This window comes from Carcharhinus amblyrhynchos, chromosome 15 (genome assembly GCF_965287045.1).
Source record: "Carcharhinus amblyrhynchos chromosome 15, sCarAmb.v2.hapA, whole genome shotgun sequence".
NCBI lineage: Eukaryota > Metazoa > Chordata > Chondrichthyes > Carcharhiniformes > Carcharhinidae > Carcharhinus > Carcharhinus amblyrhynchos.
In genome coordinates, this window is record NC_137338.1 from 16,306,477 (window position 1) to 16,326,382 (window position 19,906).

At 38.8% G+C, this 19,906-nt stretch overlaps 1 protein-coding gene across 2 annotated transcripts; it reads left to right on the forward strand.

Moving 5' to 3' along the window:
- Positions 1-381: 381 nt before the first annotated feature.
- On the forward strand, positions 382-19,429 carry LOC145353101 (transgelin-3-like). 2 transcript variants are annotated; one of them, XM_080203464.1, is made up of 5 exons: positions 382-595; positions 7,793-7,981; positions 15,131-15,305; positions 16,513-16,615; positions 16,844-19,429. In XM_080203464.1, exons 2-5 carry the CDS (start codon positions 7,802-7,804, stop codon positions 16,983-16,985), a joined length of 600 nt encoding a protein of 199 aa, XP_080059590.1. In that variant the 5' UTR covers positions 382-595; positions 7,793-7,801; the 3' UTR covers positions 16,986-19,429. The 2 variants fall into 2 exon arrangements, with proteins under 2 accessions (XP_080059590.1, XP_080059591.1); XM_080203465.1 differs by lacking the exon at positions 382-595 and adding an exon at positions 754-848.
- Positions 19,430-19,906: the final 477 nt, after the last annotated feature.

The window sequence follows — 19,906 nt, forward strand, 5'->3', positions numbered from 1 at the left end:
CCCTGTTATAATCGACCTTTATCTGAAATGGAAAGAATCTCAGTTTATCGACAATTTAGATTAATGAGGGTCACATTGAGAAACAATTCACGGCCCGAGGCGCAATATTTGAAATGCTAATTAGGTTCACTGCGAATTGTAAACAGTGTAATTAAAAATCCCACTCCCTGATGGTGTTTCTGAATGAATAATTATCGATCTTAAATAATTCTCCACGGTGCCGATAAAATCTGATTCAGATTTCTTTATGCGTCTTTTTTTTGCCTTTATCGATTTTTTTTTAAACTCATGCTGATGATGACTTCAATCATGTCCAGCCGTGGAGTCAGACACAGACAGGCGGAAAAGAGCTGCATCAGCTGTGTGCTGCAACTGGAACCGTGTGCATTACATCGTTAGCCTGAAACTGAACAACCAAACCACCCCCCGCCCTCTCCATCAATGAGCCCCTTGGGTGTGGTTAGTCATAACCTGTCCTTCACAAATATCCTTCTCTGAGCTGTTCTGAGGAGTTCACTCTTCTTCCAACCTAACTGGAGGTGTCTATCTCACCTCCGTCTGTCTGTTAGCATCCCTGCGGACGCCTTCATTTCAGGTTAGTTATATAAACGGCAAGCACAATATAGAGAAAGAGTAATAAAAACACACTTGGATTGAGGGGGGGGGGAAAAAATCACTGGGGGTGGGAATGCTTTTAAATACAATAGCCCAAGGCAAGCTAATGACTCATTAGCAATGCGGTTGTAATTGTGGGCAGTATTAGTTATAAGAGCAGTCCTGTAGAGATGCTGTACCAGAACGTTCATATTCAGCTATCTTCAGCATCGTTCAGTTAATTATTTGAGAAGGTCAGGTCGTCTATCCTTTCTTTACTGACTTTTTTTTAAAAGATGTTGTACCTAATGTTTAATTCTAATGATGCTGACAAATTTCTGGAGTTTTTATTCTCTAACTTAAAGTTACACAAATCCAAAAACTGTAGGCTTATTCAGTTTTCAGTGAAATGCTACTGTTATTAGAAAGTATACTTGTAACATTAATTTTTTTCAAAAAATTTAAAGGTTGTAATTGGAAGAAATATAATATTAGTCTTTGTGTAAATTATTTTCTTCCCTTACCCTGTAATATATAAATATTGGTGGTACTTTGTCAATGGCTAGAAGCAGACTTTGATAATGGCAGGAGAGCAGATGGCAATACGTGAAGAGACTGGGGGCTCTTTGCTGTTTTGGCTGTGAAGTGCTTAAGTGGTTTTCTACTGGTTGAAAATTCCAATTGCACAAACTTGGTTGCATTGTAATAGACTAAAATTAAAATGGAGCAACTGGCATGATCAGGTGAATCATTAGGTGATAATGGTGTAAATGGCCTAAAAGCAAAGCATTGAACACAACCAATAAAATGTTCCAATATCTGACCCATTTATTTATGTTCTTGCATAACTGGCCTTGTATTGAGCCTGTGTTCAAATTTAACTTGCCTGTGTATTCAGTATCCTTGTTCTTTTTGAGAGGATTGAAGTGAAAGGAAAATCAGTTTTAAACACAAGTTCTGTCACCCATAAACTTTAACTATTTAGTATATTTGCATGCTTAATAGGGAAGGGCACCACAAATTTTAGTTTTTTTATTAAAAAAAATGCAAATGATTGAATCTGAAACACACTTTGAATGCATATCAGTTCAAAAACTGAGGGGTAAAAATAGAATGCCTGTCTGAGACCAAATGATTTGATTACAAACAATGGTTGGTGGACATCTGGAACTTGCTCTCTCTCAAAGGGGCTGTGCTTGGCCATTTAAAATTGAAGGTCCATAGATTAAAGAACAGATCACCATCCACTTTAAACTGCAGAATAAGTTCATGGGGGTGAATAGCCTATTTCTGTTGGGTTATTTGAAACCTGGTGCTGAATTACTGCTTTTCTTTCAATATAAGAATATTTTAAATCAGTACAAAATTAGAAATGAAGAAGTAACAATACTTGCACTAACACAGTTGTCTTTAAAATGAAAATTTTAAAGTCTTTATTTGAAGACCTAGACTACAATTTATTAACTGGCAGTTTTGCAGCAGTCAGCCAGATCTCATTAAGTGCATCGAATTATCTTTTTGCTTGCAAATCCCAAAATGAGTAATTGTATTCTGTTCAATAGTGAATCGATATTGAATATTTAGCAGCTTGTTCAATTCAACCAGTGAACGTATTGATCTAGCCATCAAATCCCTTGTCCACAAGGCATGGCCTAATTATTACAATTCAGTTTCTCTTGGTGAATCACTGACTCAGTTGTTTTTGGCTTTTGAATAATTGAGATAGTGTGATGATGACAAAACAGATTTGGAATCCAGTAACTTTATAATACAAGGCTAGATAAAATTCCACAAAGACAACCATTAACTAACTTACTTGTGATTTGTATTGGGTTTTGGAAAATAACTTGCAGCAATTGAAGCTAAACTGATAATTGCATTTTGAGAATTGCCTCAGTCCTACAGTAGCTGATTTTCACCCTCCTGTAGTCATTGTTAAAGGTTGAAATAGGAATGTAAATAGGCCAATGTTTCATTTTGCCCCTTGAGCCTTTTCCATCATTAGATCACAGTTGATCTATCCTTCAACCCCATTTACTTGGTGTTTTTCTTTGCTCCAAATCTCTCGGTACCCATGCCGAACATCCATCTGCTCAGTTAAATCTGAAATTTTATTGATCTGGCGTCCTTTTGGGAACATGTTCCAAATTTCTGCTGCTGTTTGGAGGGAGAAAGTAATTCTTGATTTAAATCCAAACAGCTGATGATATCTCACATTCGACGAAAGAAAAACCTTGGGTTAGTTTGCCATTAATTTGTTGTCTCATTTCGGAAGTGTCTAGTCTCTAATGGTTTGGTCTGTATTTAGTATGGTATGCATCTATATTAATTTTGCTGTAGCCTGCCACTTTCTATTCTCAATTTCAATAAATCTTTAGGCTCAGTAATGATTCTCCTTTTTTAAAATGTTTTTTCCATTTACTTTGCAGCCTTGGATATTCTGGGTGTTTTTTTGTTTTAGATCTTCCCTGTTTTGGAGCAGGCAATCATTAACTAGGGAAGTGGGCCAAGGATTGGCAAATGGATTTCAATACACTTAAATGTGAGGTGTTGCATTTTGGAAAGCCAAACTAGGGTAGAACTTGTACAATGAATGTTTGGGCCCTGGGGGTATTGAGGAACCTAGAAGTATAGCTATATAGTTTGTTAAAAGTATCTCAGATGGGGTGGTGAAGAGTGTCTGGCACCCTGACTTCAGTCAGGGCATTGAGTATGAGTTGGGACATTGTTGCAGTTGTATAAGTCATTGAGACAGCACTTGGAAACAGTTTTGGTCACCCTCCTTTTTTACAGGTAAGATACTGGAAAGAGTGCAAAGAAGATTTGTGAGGACACTGCCAGGGCTAATGGGCTGCCTGAATTTTATAAGCAAAAGTTAACCAGGCTAGGAAAATGAGGGGCATAGATAAAATGAACATAGTCTTTCCCTAGGAAAGGGGAATTGAAAACTAGAGGACATAGGCTTAAAGTGAAAGGGACTTGAGGGGTAGCTTCTTTATGCAAGAGTGGTGTGTATGGAATGAGCTGTCAGAGAAAGTGGTTGAGGCAGGTACAATAGCAACATCTAAAAAGCATTAGAGAAGCCCATAGATGGGAAAGGATTTGAGGGATATGGGCCAAACACTGGCAGCTGAGACTATCTGGGAGGGCACCATGGTCAGCATGAGCCACTTGGACTGAAGGGCCTGTTTCTCTGCTGTGACTCTGCACCTCTCAGCTTAATCTTGCTGCACTGATGAAGCCTCCTGTCTCTATGTAGTCAGTTCTTTGGTTGCTGCATATCCAGCACCTCTTTTTAAATAAAACAGAAAATAAGGTTAGACATGTGCATAGCATCTTCTGTGGAGGAAGATGTTTCAGGTTCATGGCCTTTTGTCAGAAATCTTTCTTCATTGGTGATTGAGCTGTTCAGTTATGTGAAGCTATAAACACAGGACTACCTGTGAGCAAACTGGTGAATGCAGCATGCAAAAGACAGAGCTAAGTGTTTTTACTACCACCACCACACCAACAAAAACAGGTCATCTAAACTTAGCAGTCCTGACACATCAATTGTGACTGGTATTGGACAATTAAACAACTGGAGGAATTCGCTCTACAAATATCCTCATCCTTTAGTGATTGGGCACCCAGCACAATGAGGCTGAAGCATTTGCAGCCATCTTCAACCAGAAGTGCTGGGTGGCTGATCCATCTCAATTGCTTCCTGAGGTCCTCAGCATCAGATGCCAGCCTTCAACCATTTCAGTTCACTCCATGTGATATCAAGAAATAGCTGAAGGCACTGCATGTGACAAAAGCAATGGGCACTGACTGCTTTCCAACAGTAGTACTGAAGGTTTGTGCTCAAATTAGCAGTGTCTCTCTCCAAGCTGTTCCAGTGCAGCTTCAACGCTAGTATCTACCTGGTAATGTGCAGACTTGTGCTGGTATGTCTTGTCCACAAAAAGCAGGATTAAATCCAGCCTGGCTAACTAACTGCCTTGTCTAGTTACTTATCAGTCTACATTTGGATCATCCATAATATGATGGATGGGATAGCCAATAATGCTATCAAGTGGTATTTAGTAATCACCTGTTCATTGCTCAGTTTAGGTTGTGCCAGAGCCATTTGGCTCCTGACCTCAATATGGCTTTGGATCCAAATGTGGACATGAGCTGAACTCAAGGGCAGGTGAGAATGCCTGCATCTTACAAGTAGGCAGCATTTGACTAGGTGTGACATTAAGGAGTTCTACCAAAACTGGTGTCATGCATAGGTAGAAAGGAAGATAGATGTTGGAGGTCAATCTGCCTTTGTTCCATGACATCACTGCAGCAGTGCCTCAGTATTGCATCTTCTGCCCAAACAGCTAGCTGCTTCAGTGACCTTCCTTGCATCATGATGTCAGAAGTGGGGTTGTTCACTGCAGTCATTGGTGAATATTCCCATCACGTTCACCACTCGCTGTCTCAGACTGAAACAGTCCATGCCCTTGTCCAGAAAGACCTGGACAACAAAAAAGTTTGGGCTGTTTGTGGTGAAACAACCATCTTCAATAAGAGAATCCAACCTTCTACTTTGATGTTCTGATGAAACTTGGTGTTAAATATTTGGGGGTTTGTTATTAAGCAGGCTTGTGGGTATCATGTATGTTTGTGTAAAACTGTACTTAAACAAAACTGGTTGCAAGCTTTAGGACATCAAGGTGTTAATAGCATGCACTTCAATAAACAAGGGAGAAATTTGAATTACAAGGTAAGGAAGGAATTGCGGTTTCCTTAGTTATGTCAAAGGACTGTAAATATTACAGCTTTCAAATTTTATAAGCTTAATTTAAAGTGTTGGGTGAATATGGAAGATTTTTATACTGGGAAGTTAAGGGCAATAGAATCAAACTAAAGTGGCAGAGTAAAGCAGCATTACAGCAAAGAAAAGTCTTTTTTCCAGAAAGCAGGGTTTCATTTTAAGGTTTCATGAACTTCCAAAACACAATGGGAGATGGTGAGAAATCCTGTAATGTACCTTTCCCACAGCAACAGTAGATTTGCCTTGTGGCAATACTGAAATTGTTACAACTAAACATTAGGAGTTGTTGCTTTTTGGTGTTTACTTAGTCTAACCAAGTAGGAAATCTTTTTGGGAGATTGTTCTGTAAAACTAATTTTAACTATGTAAATATTATCTTGTGCACTTAATTTGCTTTTCTTGAAAATCCTGAAAGCATTACTGGAATTTATGGCTCCTGAATTCAGTAAGCATGTCTTTTGTGATACAAAGTAGTGATAAGTAGGCCAAATTTTTCTTTGGGATTTGGTTTGCAAGGCAGTTACCATCTGCTGAATCATAACATTCAATGACATTACCATTCCCCCACTTATCAACATTTTTGGGGTCACCATTGATTAGAGACTAAACTGGACCAGCTATATAACTATAAAATCAAAAGCTAGGAATTTTGTGGAGAGTAATTTCCCCAAAGCCTATCCATCTACATGGCACAAGACAAGAGTGATAAAATACTATCCACTTGCCTGAGTGAGCATAGCTCCACCTACACAAGCAGCTTGATGCTGTTCTGGACAAAAGTTTCTTGTCACCTCATCCTCCACCTTCAACTTTTACTCACTGCTGCTACTGTGTGTCAGTGGGGGAGTATGTATGTACCATCTGCAAAATGCACTGCAGCAGTTCAAGGCTGCTTTTACAGCACCTTTTTTTTTTGAAACCCACAACCTCTTCCACCTAGAAGGAGCAGCCGCCACATGAACACTACCACCTGCAAGTTCCTTCCCAAACCTCCCACCGTCCTGACTTGGAATGTATTACTGTTTCTTCACTGTCGTTGGGTCAAAATCCTGGAACTTCTTCCCTTACAGCACTGTGGCTATTCTTGAACCACATGAATTGCAGTTCACCACCACCTCTAGGGAAACCCAGCAATAAATGCTGGACTAGACAGAAATACCCACATTCTGTGTAAAGAGACTTTTTTTAAAAAAAAGTTACCCACTGCAGTCAACTATCCAATACTTGCACTTCCATCTGCAGACTTGTTTGTCTATTTTTCTCTAGTGTTTTTGGTGCAATGCTATTAATCTCATTATTGCAGTGGATTTGCAGTGAGTCAGAAGCAAACTGAGGCTGCAACTATTTCATTTTAGCTATGCATATTTATGCTATTAACTGAATCACAAAAGGTGAGTATACAGGCACAGTCTTTAGAATTGAATACAAAAATAGGAAGGTTAGGCTTCCCTTGCAAAGGGCACTAACACATTTTTGTACTGATCACCATATTTTAAGGAAAAATGTAGACATGTTGGAAATAGCGTAGACAGGCTTTACCAGACTATACCTAGAATGGGTGGGTTGATTTGAGGAAAGGTTATACAGGCTAGGTTTGTATCCGTTTGAGTTTAAATATGTAAGAGATGACTTGATTGAAACAAGATCCTGAGAGGTCTTTATGGGGAAGATGTTTTCTCTTGTGGGAGAATCTAGAACTAGGATCACTATCTAAAAATGAGTTGCCCATTTAAGATGGAGATTAGGTTTTTGTCCATAGAACTCTTCTTGAAAAGATGGTGAAAAGTCTTTGAATATTTTTAAGGCAGATGTTAGTTGATTCTTGGTAAGGGGTGATGGGTTATCAGGGACAGACATAATACTGATTTGAGGTTACTATCACATGTCATGACCTTTTAAGTAACAGAACAGGCTCAAGGGCTGAATGGCCTGCTCCTCATTCATAATATAATTCAAGAAATGAGATCTGGTCAGATGTTTCATTCTGCCTGCAAGACCTGGAATTGTGCTCTATTGATGAATGCTGTGTGTAGATTAATGTTTATGGGGCAATTGTTCTGTTTTAACCTGGCTAAATTTCCAAAGTAATGGAAATGGTTCATTTGTATGAAGGAGTTTTTAACACAGGATGATTGCTGTAGTAGGTATAAGCATTAGCACTAAATTAATATGGTAGAAAGGCTCAATAACTTAAATTTTACACTGACCTTGGTTTCTGCTTTTGATCAGTATCTAGAAGCTTGATTGCAGTGACCTGACTGAGCTATAATGTGGGTCAGAAGGGGATTTAAATTTCCAGGTTACTGTGGTGCTGCCATTTATATTCAACACCATACATCTACATATAGATGATGCAGGTAATGGTGTGAGCAGTTTCATACTAAATTTGTTAAATGTTTGCATTTCTAGGCTTCAGAAATGGCCAATAGAGGACCAAGCTATGGCTTGAGTAGAGAAGTTGAACAAAAAATTGAGCAGAAATATGATTCTGAATTGGAAGAACGATTAGTGGATTGGATTGTTGTGCAGTGTGGTGGAAATGTAAATCGTCCAGATCCTGGAAAAGCCCACTTTCAGAAATGGTTGATGAATGGTGCAGTAAGTATATTTTAACTCATTATTCCTAATTAACCAAATCCTGAGGAAGTGGTCAAGAATAAGTTTGTAGAAAATGTTGAATATATGATTTGGTTAAAATGAGGACCTCCATTATCAGGGAATTGTGCCTAATTACCATACTTGAGTGCCTATCCTTCCACTTGGGGTGATCTCCTCCTCTTTTTGTCATGTCTATGACGGTGAGTGCTATAACTACAGTGAAATAAGCCTATTGCTTTAGTTTCACAAATATTGTGGAATATCTTAATTTTAACAGACTGAAAAACCTTTTACCATTTTGGCCAATGGTTTTTATTCTAATTGCTTACAGGAATCTGAGCTAATTAATTACACTAATCAGATGATTGACATTTGCTGTTGGCTTGTATTGGATGTGAAATATTCTAATACCTAACAGAAGTTTGAAAAACTGTAGAAGTGCATCCAAAGAAGCATGGGGGGGTGGGGGGGGAAAATTAGCACTTTAGCAAGCAGCAATAGTAGGCATGTGTTTTTAATGTCTCCTTCAGGTTTTTCCAATTTGAGTGACCAGTTGTAGCAGTCTGATTCTGAGCAGAGGACCATTTTTAATCTAGACTGGGCTTTCTCTTTCTTTAAATTTAGTTGTTTTGATTTCTAGGACCTTGCTGTGGGTAAACTGCATGGCTGTGCAGTTCAAGGGATGCCTTGGAAGATTTGAAATCTGCTATGCAGGTTACGTAAAAGTGGAAATTTTCAATCCTAGTCTGCTTTGATGTTTGCTGGTAGTAATATATTTTGGCCTCAGTTCCTTGGGTTAGCTAGGAGGAAATGCAATGTTTCCATTTTCCTGGATGCTAGTTACAGACTGAATTGAGTTTGGATATGATGCCCTTGTAACCATGGTCAAGATGTTGTTATCTTCTACTCATTCTAATTCTTGAGCAAGAACAAAAAGCTGGGAAATATTCCTTCAACCAGTCAGTACAGTAGGTCATGTAGAACCTTCATCAGAACTGGAATTACTTTTTGGTGACAGCTTTAAACTTGAAGAGGTAATGGCCAATGGTATTGCTAGATTATTAGTCCAGAAACTTCAATTAATGTTTTGGGGATTTGGGTTCAAACACTGCCACAGCAGATGGTGGAATTTGAATTTATTAAAAATATTGAGAATCTATTGACCATAAAAGCATTGTCAGGAAAAACCCATCTGGTTCACTAATGTACTTTTTTTGGGAAGGAAATCTGCTGTACTTAACTGGTTTGGCCTACCTGTGGCTCTGGAGTCACAGCAATGTAGTTGATTCTCAACTGTCCTTGGGCAACTAAGGACCAGCAATAATTGCTGGCCAGCCAGCAATACCAACATCCCATAATGTTTTTTTTAAAAAAAACCTAATGTATGATTTTAAATAATGCAGCTGTAGTTTTGGTGGCTCCTCAATTGAATGGATAATGAAAGGTACAAATATTGAATTACTAGTGAGTGCTTAGCTTCTGTGGCACCTTTTATGTCCTAAACACTTCACAGACAAGCCATTGTAATGGTCAGAAATGCAAACCATTCCACTAAATAGCAATGTGATAATGACCAAACCTGTGATTTTTGAGAGGGATGTATGTTGGCTGGATACCCAGGGAGAACTAAGCTGCTCTTTGAATTTAATCCCATGGATTTTTAACATCAGGTAAAACTGACTAGGGTTTAGTTTTGACTTCTCATCTGAAAGAAAACAAACACAATGTGGCACTCCTTCAGTACTGGATTTTTTTCATCTGTGTAACAGCATTACTAGCTGGTCCAGCATCTTTTGCTCATCTGGCCATTTTGAAGTTGGTGGGGACTAACCTTGAACCTGCTGCAGCCCATATGATGTGGAACATGGGCTGGTGCAAAAGTATTAGGCACTCGAGGCAAAGCATCAAACTTGCCAACTACCCCCCACACAATTTTGTGCATTATAACAAAATTCTTTTAATGAGATTTATTTAACAAAGGAAAGAATATGATTGCACATGTAATACTGTACCTGTAACAATTACTAGATTTTATTCACAATTTGCAGTTAATATGGTATTTAACCATTACAAAAATGGACTATTATTTAATGTGGAATTTTGGGAAAGACTGCAATATGTATGTCAATTATATGGAGAAGTGTATCTGGACTATTCATTCCCACTGTCTGAAGCCTGTTTGTTTATTTTAGTAAATATTGATTCAGTATTTTGTTGCGCTCAGCAACTACTTAGTGGTTGTACTAGCCCTGTATGTACAGTCTTTTAAAGGGAGTGAGTTCTAGTGATATGACTATATAGTTCCAAGTCGGGTGGTGGGTGACTTGCAACTTTGCAGGTGGTGGTATTCCTCAGCATCAGATCCCCAGAGAATGTGGGGTATTACTAAAGAAAGCACATTGAGCAGTGAATAAAATATACTAAATTGAAATGTGTGCAAATTGTGCTTTCATCTGGAAAGTGTTTGGTGCCTGGGATGGTGCTCAGATGGAAAGTAAAAGGGCAGATGTTGTGCACCTTCTGCTTGCCAGGCCCCCAGGTTGATGGTTGGATCTGGTTACACCCAAAAAAGTTTTCAAAGTAGACAAAAAAATTGGGATTTAAAACATGTGCTCAGAAGAAAGTTCAAAGCCCATTAGAATCTTATGGCTAACAAAATAAATGTTCCAATAAAACAATTTACAATATGAATTAGGAGCAGGCAATTCAGCCCTTCAACCTGCTGTGCCATTCAATACAATCATGGCTCATCTCCATTTCATCTTCATGCCCACTTCCCATAACCCTCTCCCCTCTATATTAAACTTATCTCATTACATCCACTGTAAAGTTTATTTATTAGTCACAAGTAAAGCTTACATTAACTCTGCAATGAAGTCACTGAAGCTCCCTTAGTTGTCATAGTCAGGTGCTTGGGTCAATGCACCTAACCAGCATGTCTTTCACTGCACTCTAGGGTAACCAAATACCACAGATTTGTGACCCTTTCCTGTTTTAAATATGCCACCCCTTGGTATGAAACAGTCACCTTTTTGGAATGCCCAGCAAAGGGAATTGTCTGCTCTGTCCATCCCCTTAACATCTTGTATACCTCCAGTAGATCTCCTCTTGTTCTTAATTCTAGTGAGTACATAAGAAATAGGAGCAGGAGTAGGCCAACTAGCCCTTCGAGCCTGCCCCACCATTCAATAAGATCATGGCTGATCTGTCGTGGCTCAGTTCCACATTCCTGCCCTCTCCCCATAACCCTTAATCCCCTTGCTTATCAAAAACCCATCAACCCACGTCTTAAAAATATTTAGCGAGGTATCCACCACTTCAACGGGCAGAGAATTCCAGAGATTCACCACCCTTTGAGTGAAGAAGTTCCTCCTCAACTCCGTTCTAAACCGCGCCCCCCTTATCTTGAGGCTGTGCCCCCTAGTCCTACTATCCTTTCTGAGCAGAAGAGTCTCTCCACCTCTATCCTATCCATCCCATTCATCATCTTATACTATTATAAACTAATTAAACTAACTAGTATAAACTATTCACTGACTCCAGGGATGAAGGACTTGTGTTAATCTTGTGAAACTTCCCTGAGCTCCTTCTAATGCATTTGATCCTTCCTTGAGGGCCAAACTGCAGAGTACTCCAGTCTCTAATGCCCTATACAGTATCAACAGCTTCCCATCTGCCAAATGCTGGCCCACTTATCTAACCTATCATATCAATTTATTACAATTCGTTTTCCCACCTATTTTGGTGTCATCTGCAAAATTTGGCTTTAGTACATTCTATCTCTGCATTCTAGTCACTAATATAGATTGTAAATAGTTGGGGCTTAAGAACTGAACCCTCTGGCACATCACTAATTGCAGCTTGCCTACCAATTTAAAAAAAAAAATTATACCCATTCCATTTTAGCCAATCCTCTATTCACTAATTTATTTACCCCCTTCCCCCAAAACCCCATGGGATCTTGCCTTGTGTATAACTTATGTGGCACCTCTATCAAATGCTTTCAGGAAGTCCTGAATACAGTGGTGATTCTTAGCCCACTGTGCTGTTTTAGTAGTACAGTGGGCCAGAAGATTTGCATGGAGGCCAGTTAGTGGGCTCCCTCCTAGATGCTATGTCCAAAAATCTGCACAAACTGTATAACTTGTGTAGGAAGCAATTTAAAATGATTTGCAGCTGATTAGCAGTCCCAGGACTGAGTGTCTCAGCTTGCTAGCCTCCTACAGAGCCACCCCTGCCCCAAAGTGATTGAGAGACCAGCAGTGTGGGGCTACTGCATGTGCTGACAGATCGATGCATGCATGGGGCCCACTTAGCACTATGCTGCCAGTGCCTCCAACAGGACTAGGCCCTGCTGACTGATTTATGCTAGTGCACTCTGCGGTGTATTGGAGATTCATTTGAAACTCCCACTGAAGAAAAATCAGCTGCAGTTTTATGCAAATCAACACTTAGAATTTTTTTTCAGGAGAATCACCCCCACTATTTCTACAGAATACCCATTATCCACTTTGCCTCTTATTTTTGAAGAACTCCAGCAAATTAGTCAAACGTGATTTACTCTTTATAAAACCATGCTGACTCAAATTCCAAGCATCCTGTTATTACTAAATAATGGACCAAACAATTTTCCAATGACAGATTAACTAATTGGTCTATAGGTCCTATTTTCTGCCTTTTCTGTATTTGAACAGGGGCATTATATTAACCTTTTCCAATCCACTGGAATCCAGGCAATTTTGGAATATTATAACCAATGTTTCTGTTATCTCTCCTGCCACTTCTTTTAAGATCCTAGGATGTAGGCCATCAGGCCCTGGGGACTTGTCTGCCTTTAGTCCCAATACTTTGCTCTCTACTTTTCCCCAGAGATGTTTTAAATTCCTCCTTTGCAACAGCCTCTGCATTACCTGTTACTATTGGGATGGTTCTAAGTGTCCTCTCTCATGTAGATGAGGCACTATTGATTTGCTGTCCCCATAATTGGCCTGGTCATCCAATGGACTAACAAATGACTTTATTCAACTCCTTTTTTATATACTTGTTGAACCTTTTGCTATCTACTTATATTTTGTGCTAGATTTCTTTCAGAATTTATCTTTGTTACTTTCTTAGTTACCCTTTTAGTCACATTTCCCAATCCTCCAGCCTGCCATTTAACTTTGCAATGTAGTATGCCTTACTTTGCTTTTCTTAGCTGTAGCTGAGCAAGGAGGTTAAAGATGTATTTTCCCTCTACCTCAATCCTCCCTCCTTGCTCTCTGGAATATACTTTAGTTGGAAAGAGTGGAATATTTCAAATGTCTGCCACTGTTCATCAATTGTCCTACCTTTTTTAATCTTTCAGACATGAGGACAGATTGACAATGTAATTACCTTAGTTTAACACCAGAACACTCTTTTGTTGGGTTTATGTTTATTGCCCTCAAACTGAATTTGAAATTCAGTTGGGCTATGATCACTCTTCTGCTATATTATATCCAAAATATCCTGCTTGCTGCTGGTTTGACAACCTATTGCCCTGAGAAACAATCTTTAATACAATCTGTGAACTCTTCCTTGAGGCCACCCTTACCAATTTAATCCAGTCTATATACATCACCCATGGTTATTATTGTACTTCTTTTTAAAAACAATACCCCAATATTTCCTCACTTAGACCTATCAGTTAATCCCACCTGGGTCCTCTTTCCCTTGCTATTTATTTCTATCCAAACCAATTCCATGTTGTGATCTCCTCCTGTGCCAGTATTGCTAAGTACTTTTTACTAACAAAGCTACACAACTTTATCTCCTTTTCTGTCTATTTTTTCCAAAAAGTTGTGAAGATTCTAACCTGTTGATCCAGGCAGCCATTGTTAAAATGATTGAACAGTTACTGCAAACACAATTTCTGCAGGACCCCACAAAGATCAGCAAGCATGAGGAAAACCCTTGGTGTGGAAGTACAGGGCAGCGCCATCTTGTATTTTAAATCTCTTTTTAAAGCTGTGCAATTTTAACCATGGTTCAGAAATCCACTCTTTGAGATCAGTTTTGACTTGTCCAAGGCTCAGGTCAATATCAAAACTGGGGACTCTGGAGAAATGGATTCCTTGGATACATTGCTTCAGGTCATGATAGAACTAAACTGAACAAGTTAACACGCTCCAATACCAGATTGGTTCCTGATCAGCTTTCAATTTAAAAATATATATTAATAGCAAGACTACAGAGCAGATGTTGAAACACCAAGCCATTGCCACAAATGAGTAGCAACCATCCATTGACAAGACCACACAAGTGAGTTTATCAACAAGTCATGCCCTCATAACAGGAAGAGCCATCTTTCATCCCAGTGTTTGTCCTGACTAGCTGTACAAAGAAAAAGAGAAGATTATGGAGCCCAGAATTCACTCACCCTGTAAAGGACAGGATAAACCATTTGTCTCTACAACAGGGGAATTGACAGATTATTTCAATTCTAAAGAAGGCAAAAATGGCTATTTTCTTTAAAAAAAAGCTTAAACAACAGTGACAGCCTACCGCTCCCAGCTGTTGTGAAAACACAATCTGGAAGGATTTTTAAGACCTCTGAGCTCCTGAGAATGGGGGTACTAAATGACAAATACCAGAGGTAAACTGGGATAGCTTGTAAATACATTGCATAAAGACTTGGAATAAGAGCCTTTAGAATAGGGTCTGGCACTGACAACAGTATTGCCTGTAGTGATGTAAGACACATGGCCCACACATAGGGGTCAGGTGTGTAGAAGCAAACATGGAAAAGTGCCTAGTTGTATACAGGTAATGCTTACATACCTAAGATTATGAACACCTTAAGACCTACTGAGCTATACATGGCAGATTATTACAATTTCCACCTTTATGTGCTGTGTGCTTTAGCTGATTTTTGCTGTAAAAGCTGTGTATTTTTTAAATTTAAGAAACACCAGTTTTGCATGCAGTAGATGTCACTTTCCATTTCTTTGGGCATTTCATGCAGTTACATTTACTCAAAGTTTCAATTTTACTTGAGCTAATTGTTCCCAAATACAATCCTGATTAATCCATGGAAATGTTAATAGTATACTTGTTAGCAATGGAAAATACTATAACATTTTACATCCAAACTGAACTTTTAATGAAATGATTTTTTTTCCTCCTTAGCTACTTTGTAGAGTTATAAACAGTCTTTATCCAAAAGACCAGGAGCCAATTAAAAAAATCCGAGAAACCAATATGGCCTTTAAACAGATGGAACAAATCTCTCAGTTTCTAAATGCTACTGAAGCTTATGGGGTTGCAACAATGGATATCTTCCAAACTGTGGACTTGTGGGAAGGTAATCACTAATACTTCACTCCTGACTTTTAATAGCATTAGTTTTTGACCTTGATGGCAGTGGATTTATCATCTTTGGGAAGAAATCAGAATTGATTTGGGTAGCTATATTTGAATATCTACTCCCCTTCAAGGGGAAATAACTAAGTGGGATGATGGCACCTTTTTTCTTAATGGCTTTTCATTAGTTCTAGAATTATGTCAAAACAATTTTTAGTCAATACTCAAATGGACACCAATCAGGTCAAAGGTTAGGAATCCTGTGGTGAATAACTCACCACCTGTCTCCTAGAACCTGTCCATCTCCCCATTTGGATGCATTAGTGCAGCTCCAACAACACTCTAAGCTCAACTCAACACCATCCAGCCTGCTTGATTGCTACTCCCACAAACATTCAATGCCTCCACCACTGAGCAGTGGCAGCTGTGTATCATCTACAACATGCACTCTAGGGACTCACCAAGGTTCCTTAAGCAGCACTTTCCAAACTCCCTACTAATCAAAAGGACATGAACAATAGATGCCTGGAGGTTTCTTCCAAATCACTCACCATCCTGTCTCTGAAGTATATTGCAGTTCTTTCATGATCATTGGGTCAGAATCTTGGAACTCCCTTCCTGACAGTACTGTGTGTACCTAAACCTCCAGGATGGCAGTAGTTCAAGAAAACATCACCACTTCTGACGGGCAATAATTGCTAGCCTAGCCAATAATACTCATGTCCCATAAATGAATTTAAAGATAATCAACTTTTATTCACTTTTTTAAACTTGAAGTTCTTCAGCCCAAAGTGAGAATGTGTGCACAGGTGTTTGAGAAATGAGATGACTATTTGAAGCTCTCATAGATATTCAAAATGTACACAACTTGTGTCCTTTTGCTAGATCTTTAAATTGTTTCAATAATATTTTGGTCAGTCTGCATCATTATAAAATGAACTACAAACATGCTAAATTTATATCCCTCAGCCACATAGAATTTGAATTCCATTGTGCATGAATTAAGATTTTTGGAAGCTACTCTAAATTTGCCAGAAATGGATAGAATGCAGAATTACAACATTAGTGCAGTAATTAGACTTGGATAAATTGCCATTTTGCTGATCATTTAAGTATGTTCTGAAGCTCTGCCACTTGTGTTTATGGTTTCAAGTCATCAGAAGTTCAATGCCTGAAAAGTGAATAAAAATCCCTTCCTTTTGATATAGGAAAGGATTTGGCTGCAGTTCAAAGAACTCTAACAGCTTTGGGTAGTGTAGCAGTTACTAAAGATGATGGATATTATCGTGGAGACCCCAGTTGGTTTTATCGGTAAGCATTTTGTTATCATCCCTTTTTAAATCTAAGCTGCTTTAGCCATCCCTCAATTTTGCTTAAATTAGTGAAATCAGTTTAGTTTTTCTTAAAATATTAAATTATTTCACATTGGATTAGAATATTAAAACTTGTTGAAGAAATGACTGTTCCATAATTATCTAAATCTGGAAGATTGTCCCTGTGACACGAAGTAATAATCACTACTTCTTCCCCCACTAATAGGAAAGCTCAGAGTAACAAGCGAGAATTTTCTGAAGAACAACTACGAAAGGGGCAAAGTGTTATTGGTTTACAGATGGGAAGTAACAAGGGTGCCTCCCAGTCTGGCATGACTGGCTATGGCATGCATCGACAAATTATGTGAAACACCATCCTGTGGTGACAAGCACCAGAACAAATGGACTACAGACTCCAAAACTGAACCTTAAACTGCCATTTTCTGAAGCATCATTTGTCCAAATAGAATGCTTGCTTCTGTGTTTAATGGCTATGTCATAATGTCACATTTCAAATTATTTAATCTCAATTGCTTTCACCAACATAAACAGCTGACAAAAAAGCATGTTCTAAGATTTTACCTGTTGACTGTGGAAATGATGTGGGAACAAAGTGGATCTTTTCTTTGACCATTCAAATTCAAATATGCTTTTTCACTATCTCATGATGTGTAATCTGTAACTTTTGGGATTTCCAAATGGCTCCATTTTGTTAATGAAATTTAATAGAAAAATCAGTCTGCAGTCAGTTGTTCAGACTGTTTGACAATGGGGGGGATTGCTGAGTTGCTAAATGCCTGAATAGTGTTCTGCTTTTTGAGTCACAAGGTAATGGGCACAGTTAAAGTGATGACTGAAATATCTAACCTTCATCATCTTTTAGAATTTATCAATGTTTATGCCCATGTATTTTTACAAATTTGGTCCAGGTTTTTCTAGACTTCTCATTTTCCTTTTTATCAAGAACTTCTGAGCATGGTCTTCATAATTTAGCTCCCAATGACCCTTAAATATCCTACTGTCGTATCTTATACACAAAGGTGTTCACTAATATTTTCAGTTTGTCTCATCCTAAAGAGAGATGCATGTGTGCGCACACACACACTTATTATTTATCATGCTTTTGCATTATACACTTTTTTCTACATTTTTTGGCTAATTTATCTACCTGATTTTAAAAAGTGGCTACAATGCTTAAATTCCAAGCTATTTCACAAATCAAAAGGATAGAGGCACTTATTCTCATGAGGGCTAGTTCACAAACTTGATCTGGAAACATTTTTAATTTGACCCATTGCATTTCCTTCAAGGAGGCCACACCTCACGAAATTGTGACCAATTAACCATTTATCAGGGAAAAGAATCACTTGAACCTACCAGTGGAATGTGTAAGAAGCTGTGCTTTTTTTGTATTTATTCCAAGTTGTCATAGAATTGCGAAATTTGATATTTGGTACACTTCAGTACTTCAGTTGTACTGTTGCTAGCCTATACTTGACTTGTTGGACCAGTTTTGATATGAATTGAGTATTCAAGTGCTTAACTATAATTTAAACCACAGAATTGCCTTGTCTAACCAAAACAAATTAAATTGACTATAGACCCTCCCAGGCTTTGGGTTTTCATTCTGAACTTGGGTTTTGAGGTTTTTTTTTAAACACTTGAATCAGATCAGCAAATTGTGAATTCAAGTGCACGTGCCTGTGGTTTCTTCAAATGTTAAACCATAACCAAAGTTATCTTGTACTTGTTTTTACAGAGCCCTCCACTTCATGCCTGTTATAAATTAAGTCCATGTCTCCAGGATGTTCCATGAATTAGTAAACATTTCAAACTATTTTGAATTTCCTCCATTTTAAAACTATCCAGAACAGGAACATTTCAGTTTGTGGCAAAATATTGCACACTAAAACTATCATGATGATGTTTCAGCCTTGAGGATGGGGCACATGTAATGCAAAAACAGCCTCAATTGTTGCCTCAGTTGAATTAAGAGCTGTGAACTTCTAACTTCCTAATGGGCACAGATGCTCTGGGACAAATGGCAGTCTGAAAGAACCCCCTGACTGAGTAGGTGATTCCCAACAATTAATTGCCTATGTTGCAGTTTGATATTTTAGTTCTGCTCCCTGGAAGTCTAGGAAATTGAGTGATTAACTTGTTTTAGAATTTGAATGGGATTGACTTGATTTACTCTAGAGCAGTCATGATGGGCTGCATAGCTTCCTCTTCTGCCACAATGATGCTATGACTCCTTGACTTCATTCCCAAGCTCCATGTTTAGCTAAAGTAAGAAAATGGGGGAGAAATTACCATGACTACCTAGAAAGATGGTGAAATTGCATTCAGATATATTGAGTGCAAAATGGTGCATCTGCAAATGTATCACTTTGTGTAATAGCAGGGCACTCATTTGGCTTTCTTTTCTCCAAGGTTGAGAAGGGGCACATTACCATGATTTATGCAAAATGTCATATCAAAAGGCATTTAATTCTATGCAATGGAGTTCTTTTCCAAACAGGTATACTTACCACAGCTAGCTTGCTTTGTTCTAAAATCTGTCTACCGTGATGGTGTTAGGAAGGGAGCAGGACAGTATGGGGGATGATGAGGCGCACAGCATAAACATTTTGGTATGAGCGTGATTTTCCTCTATGCATTTTATATACCAGCAGGCTATCCAAAACACTATTCTCCTAGTTGGCCTTTTGTTATCCATCACCTAATATCTCAAACTAAAGAGTTTGAGTAGTAATTGAGTTCTGGGGCTTCTTTTAATTACAAGAATACTGTGTACGTTTGTTTGGGGCATCTTAACCTGAACCGTGTGCAGATGGGCGTAGGGTTGACAGGATTAAGGAAGTGAATGGGTGGCTCAGGGATTGGTGTGGGAGGAATGGGTTTGAATTTATGGGGCATTGGCACCAGTATTGGGGTAGGTGGGACCTGTTCGGGAGGGATGGGGTTGGTCTGAACCGTGCTGGGACCAGAGTGCTGGCGAATAGAGTAAAGAGGACTGTAGACAGGGCTTTAAACTAATTGGGGGGGGGGGAGGGTGCGAGGGTAGGTGATGTTACGAGGTCTAAAGTTAAGGAGAGTGTAAATGTAAAGGAAGAGGCCGAGGATGTCCCAATAATAGAGGGAGTAGGGGGCATGGGTATAGTTGGTGGCGTTGCGGCAAATAGGGTCCAGGTGAAGGCTGGGATGAAAGCACTTTATCTGAATGCACGAAGCATTCGGAATAAAGTGGATGAGCTGATGGCGCAGATCGACACAAATGGATACGATC

Coding starts and splice junctions, on each gene's coding strand:
- LOC145353101 (XM_080203464.1), top strand. CDS start 7,802: ATGGCCAATAGAGGACCAAGCTATGGCTTGAGTAGAGAAGTTGAACAA. Junction 7,982..15,130: donor AATGGTTGATGAATGGTGCA/GTAAGTATATTT, acceptor TTTCCTCCTTAG/CTACTTTGTAGAGTTATAAA. Junction 15,306..16,512: donor AACTGTGGACTTGTGGGAAG/GTAATCACTAAT, acceptor CTTTTGATATAG/GAAAGGATTTGGCTGCAGTT.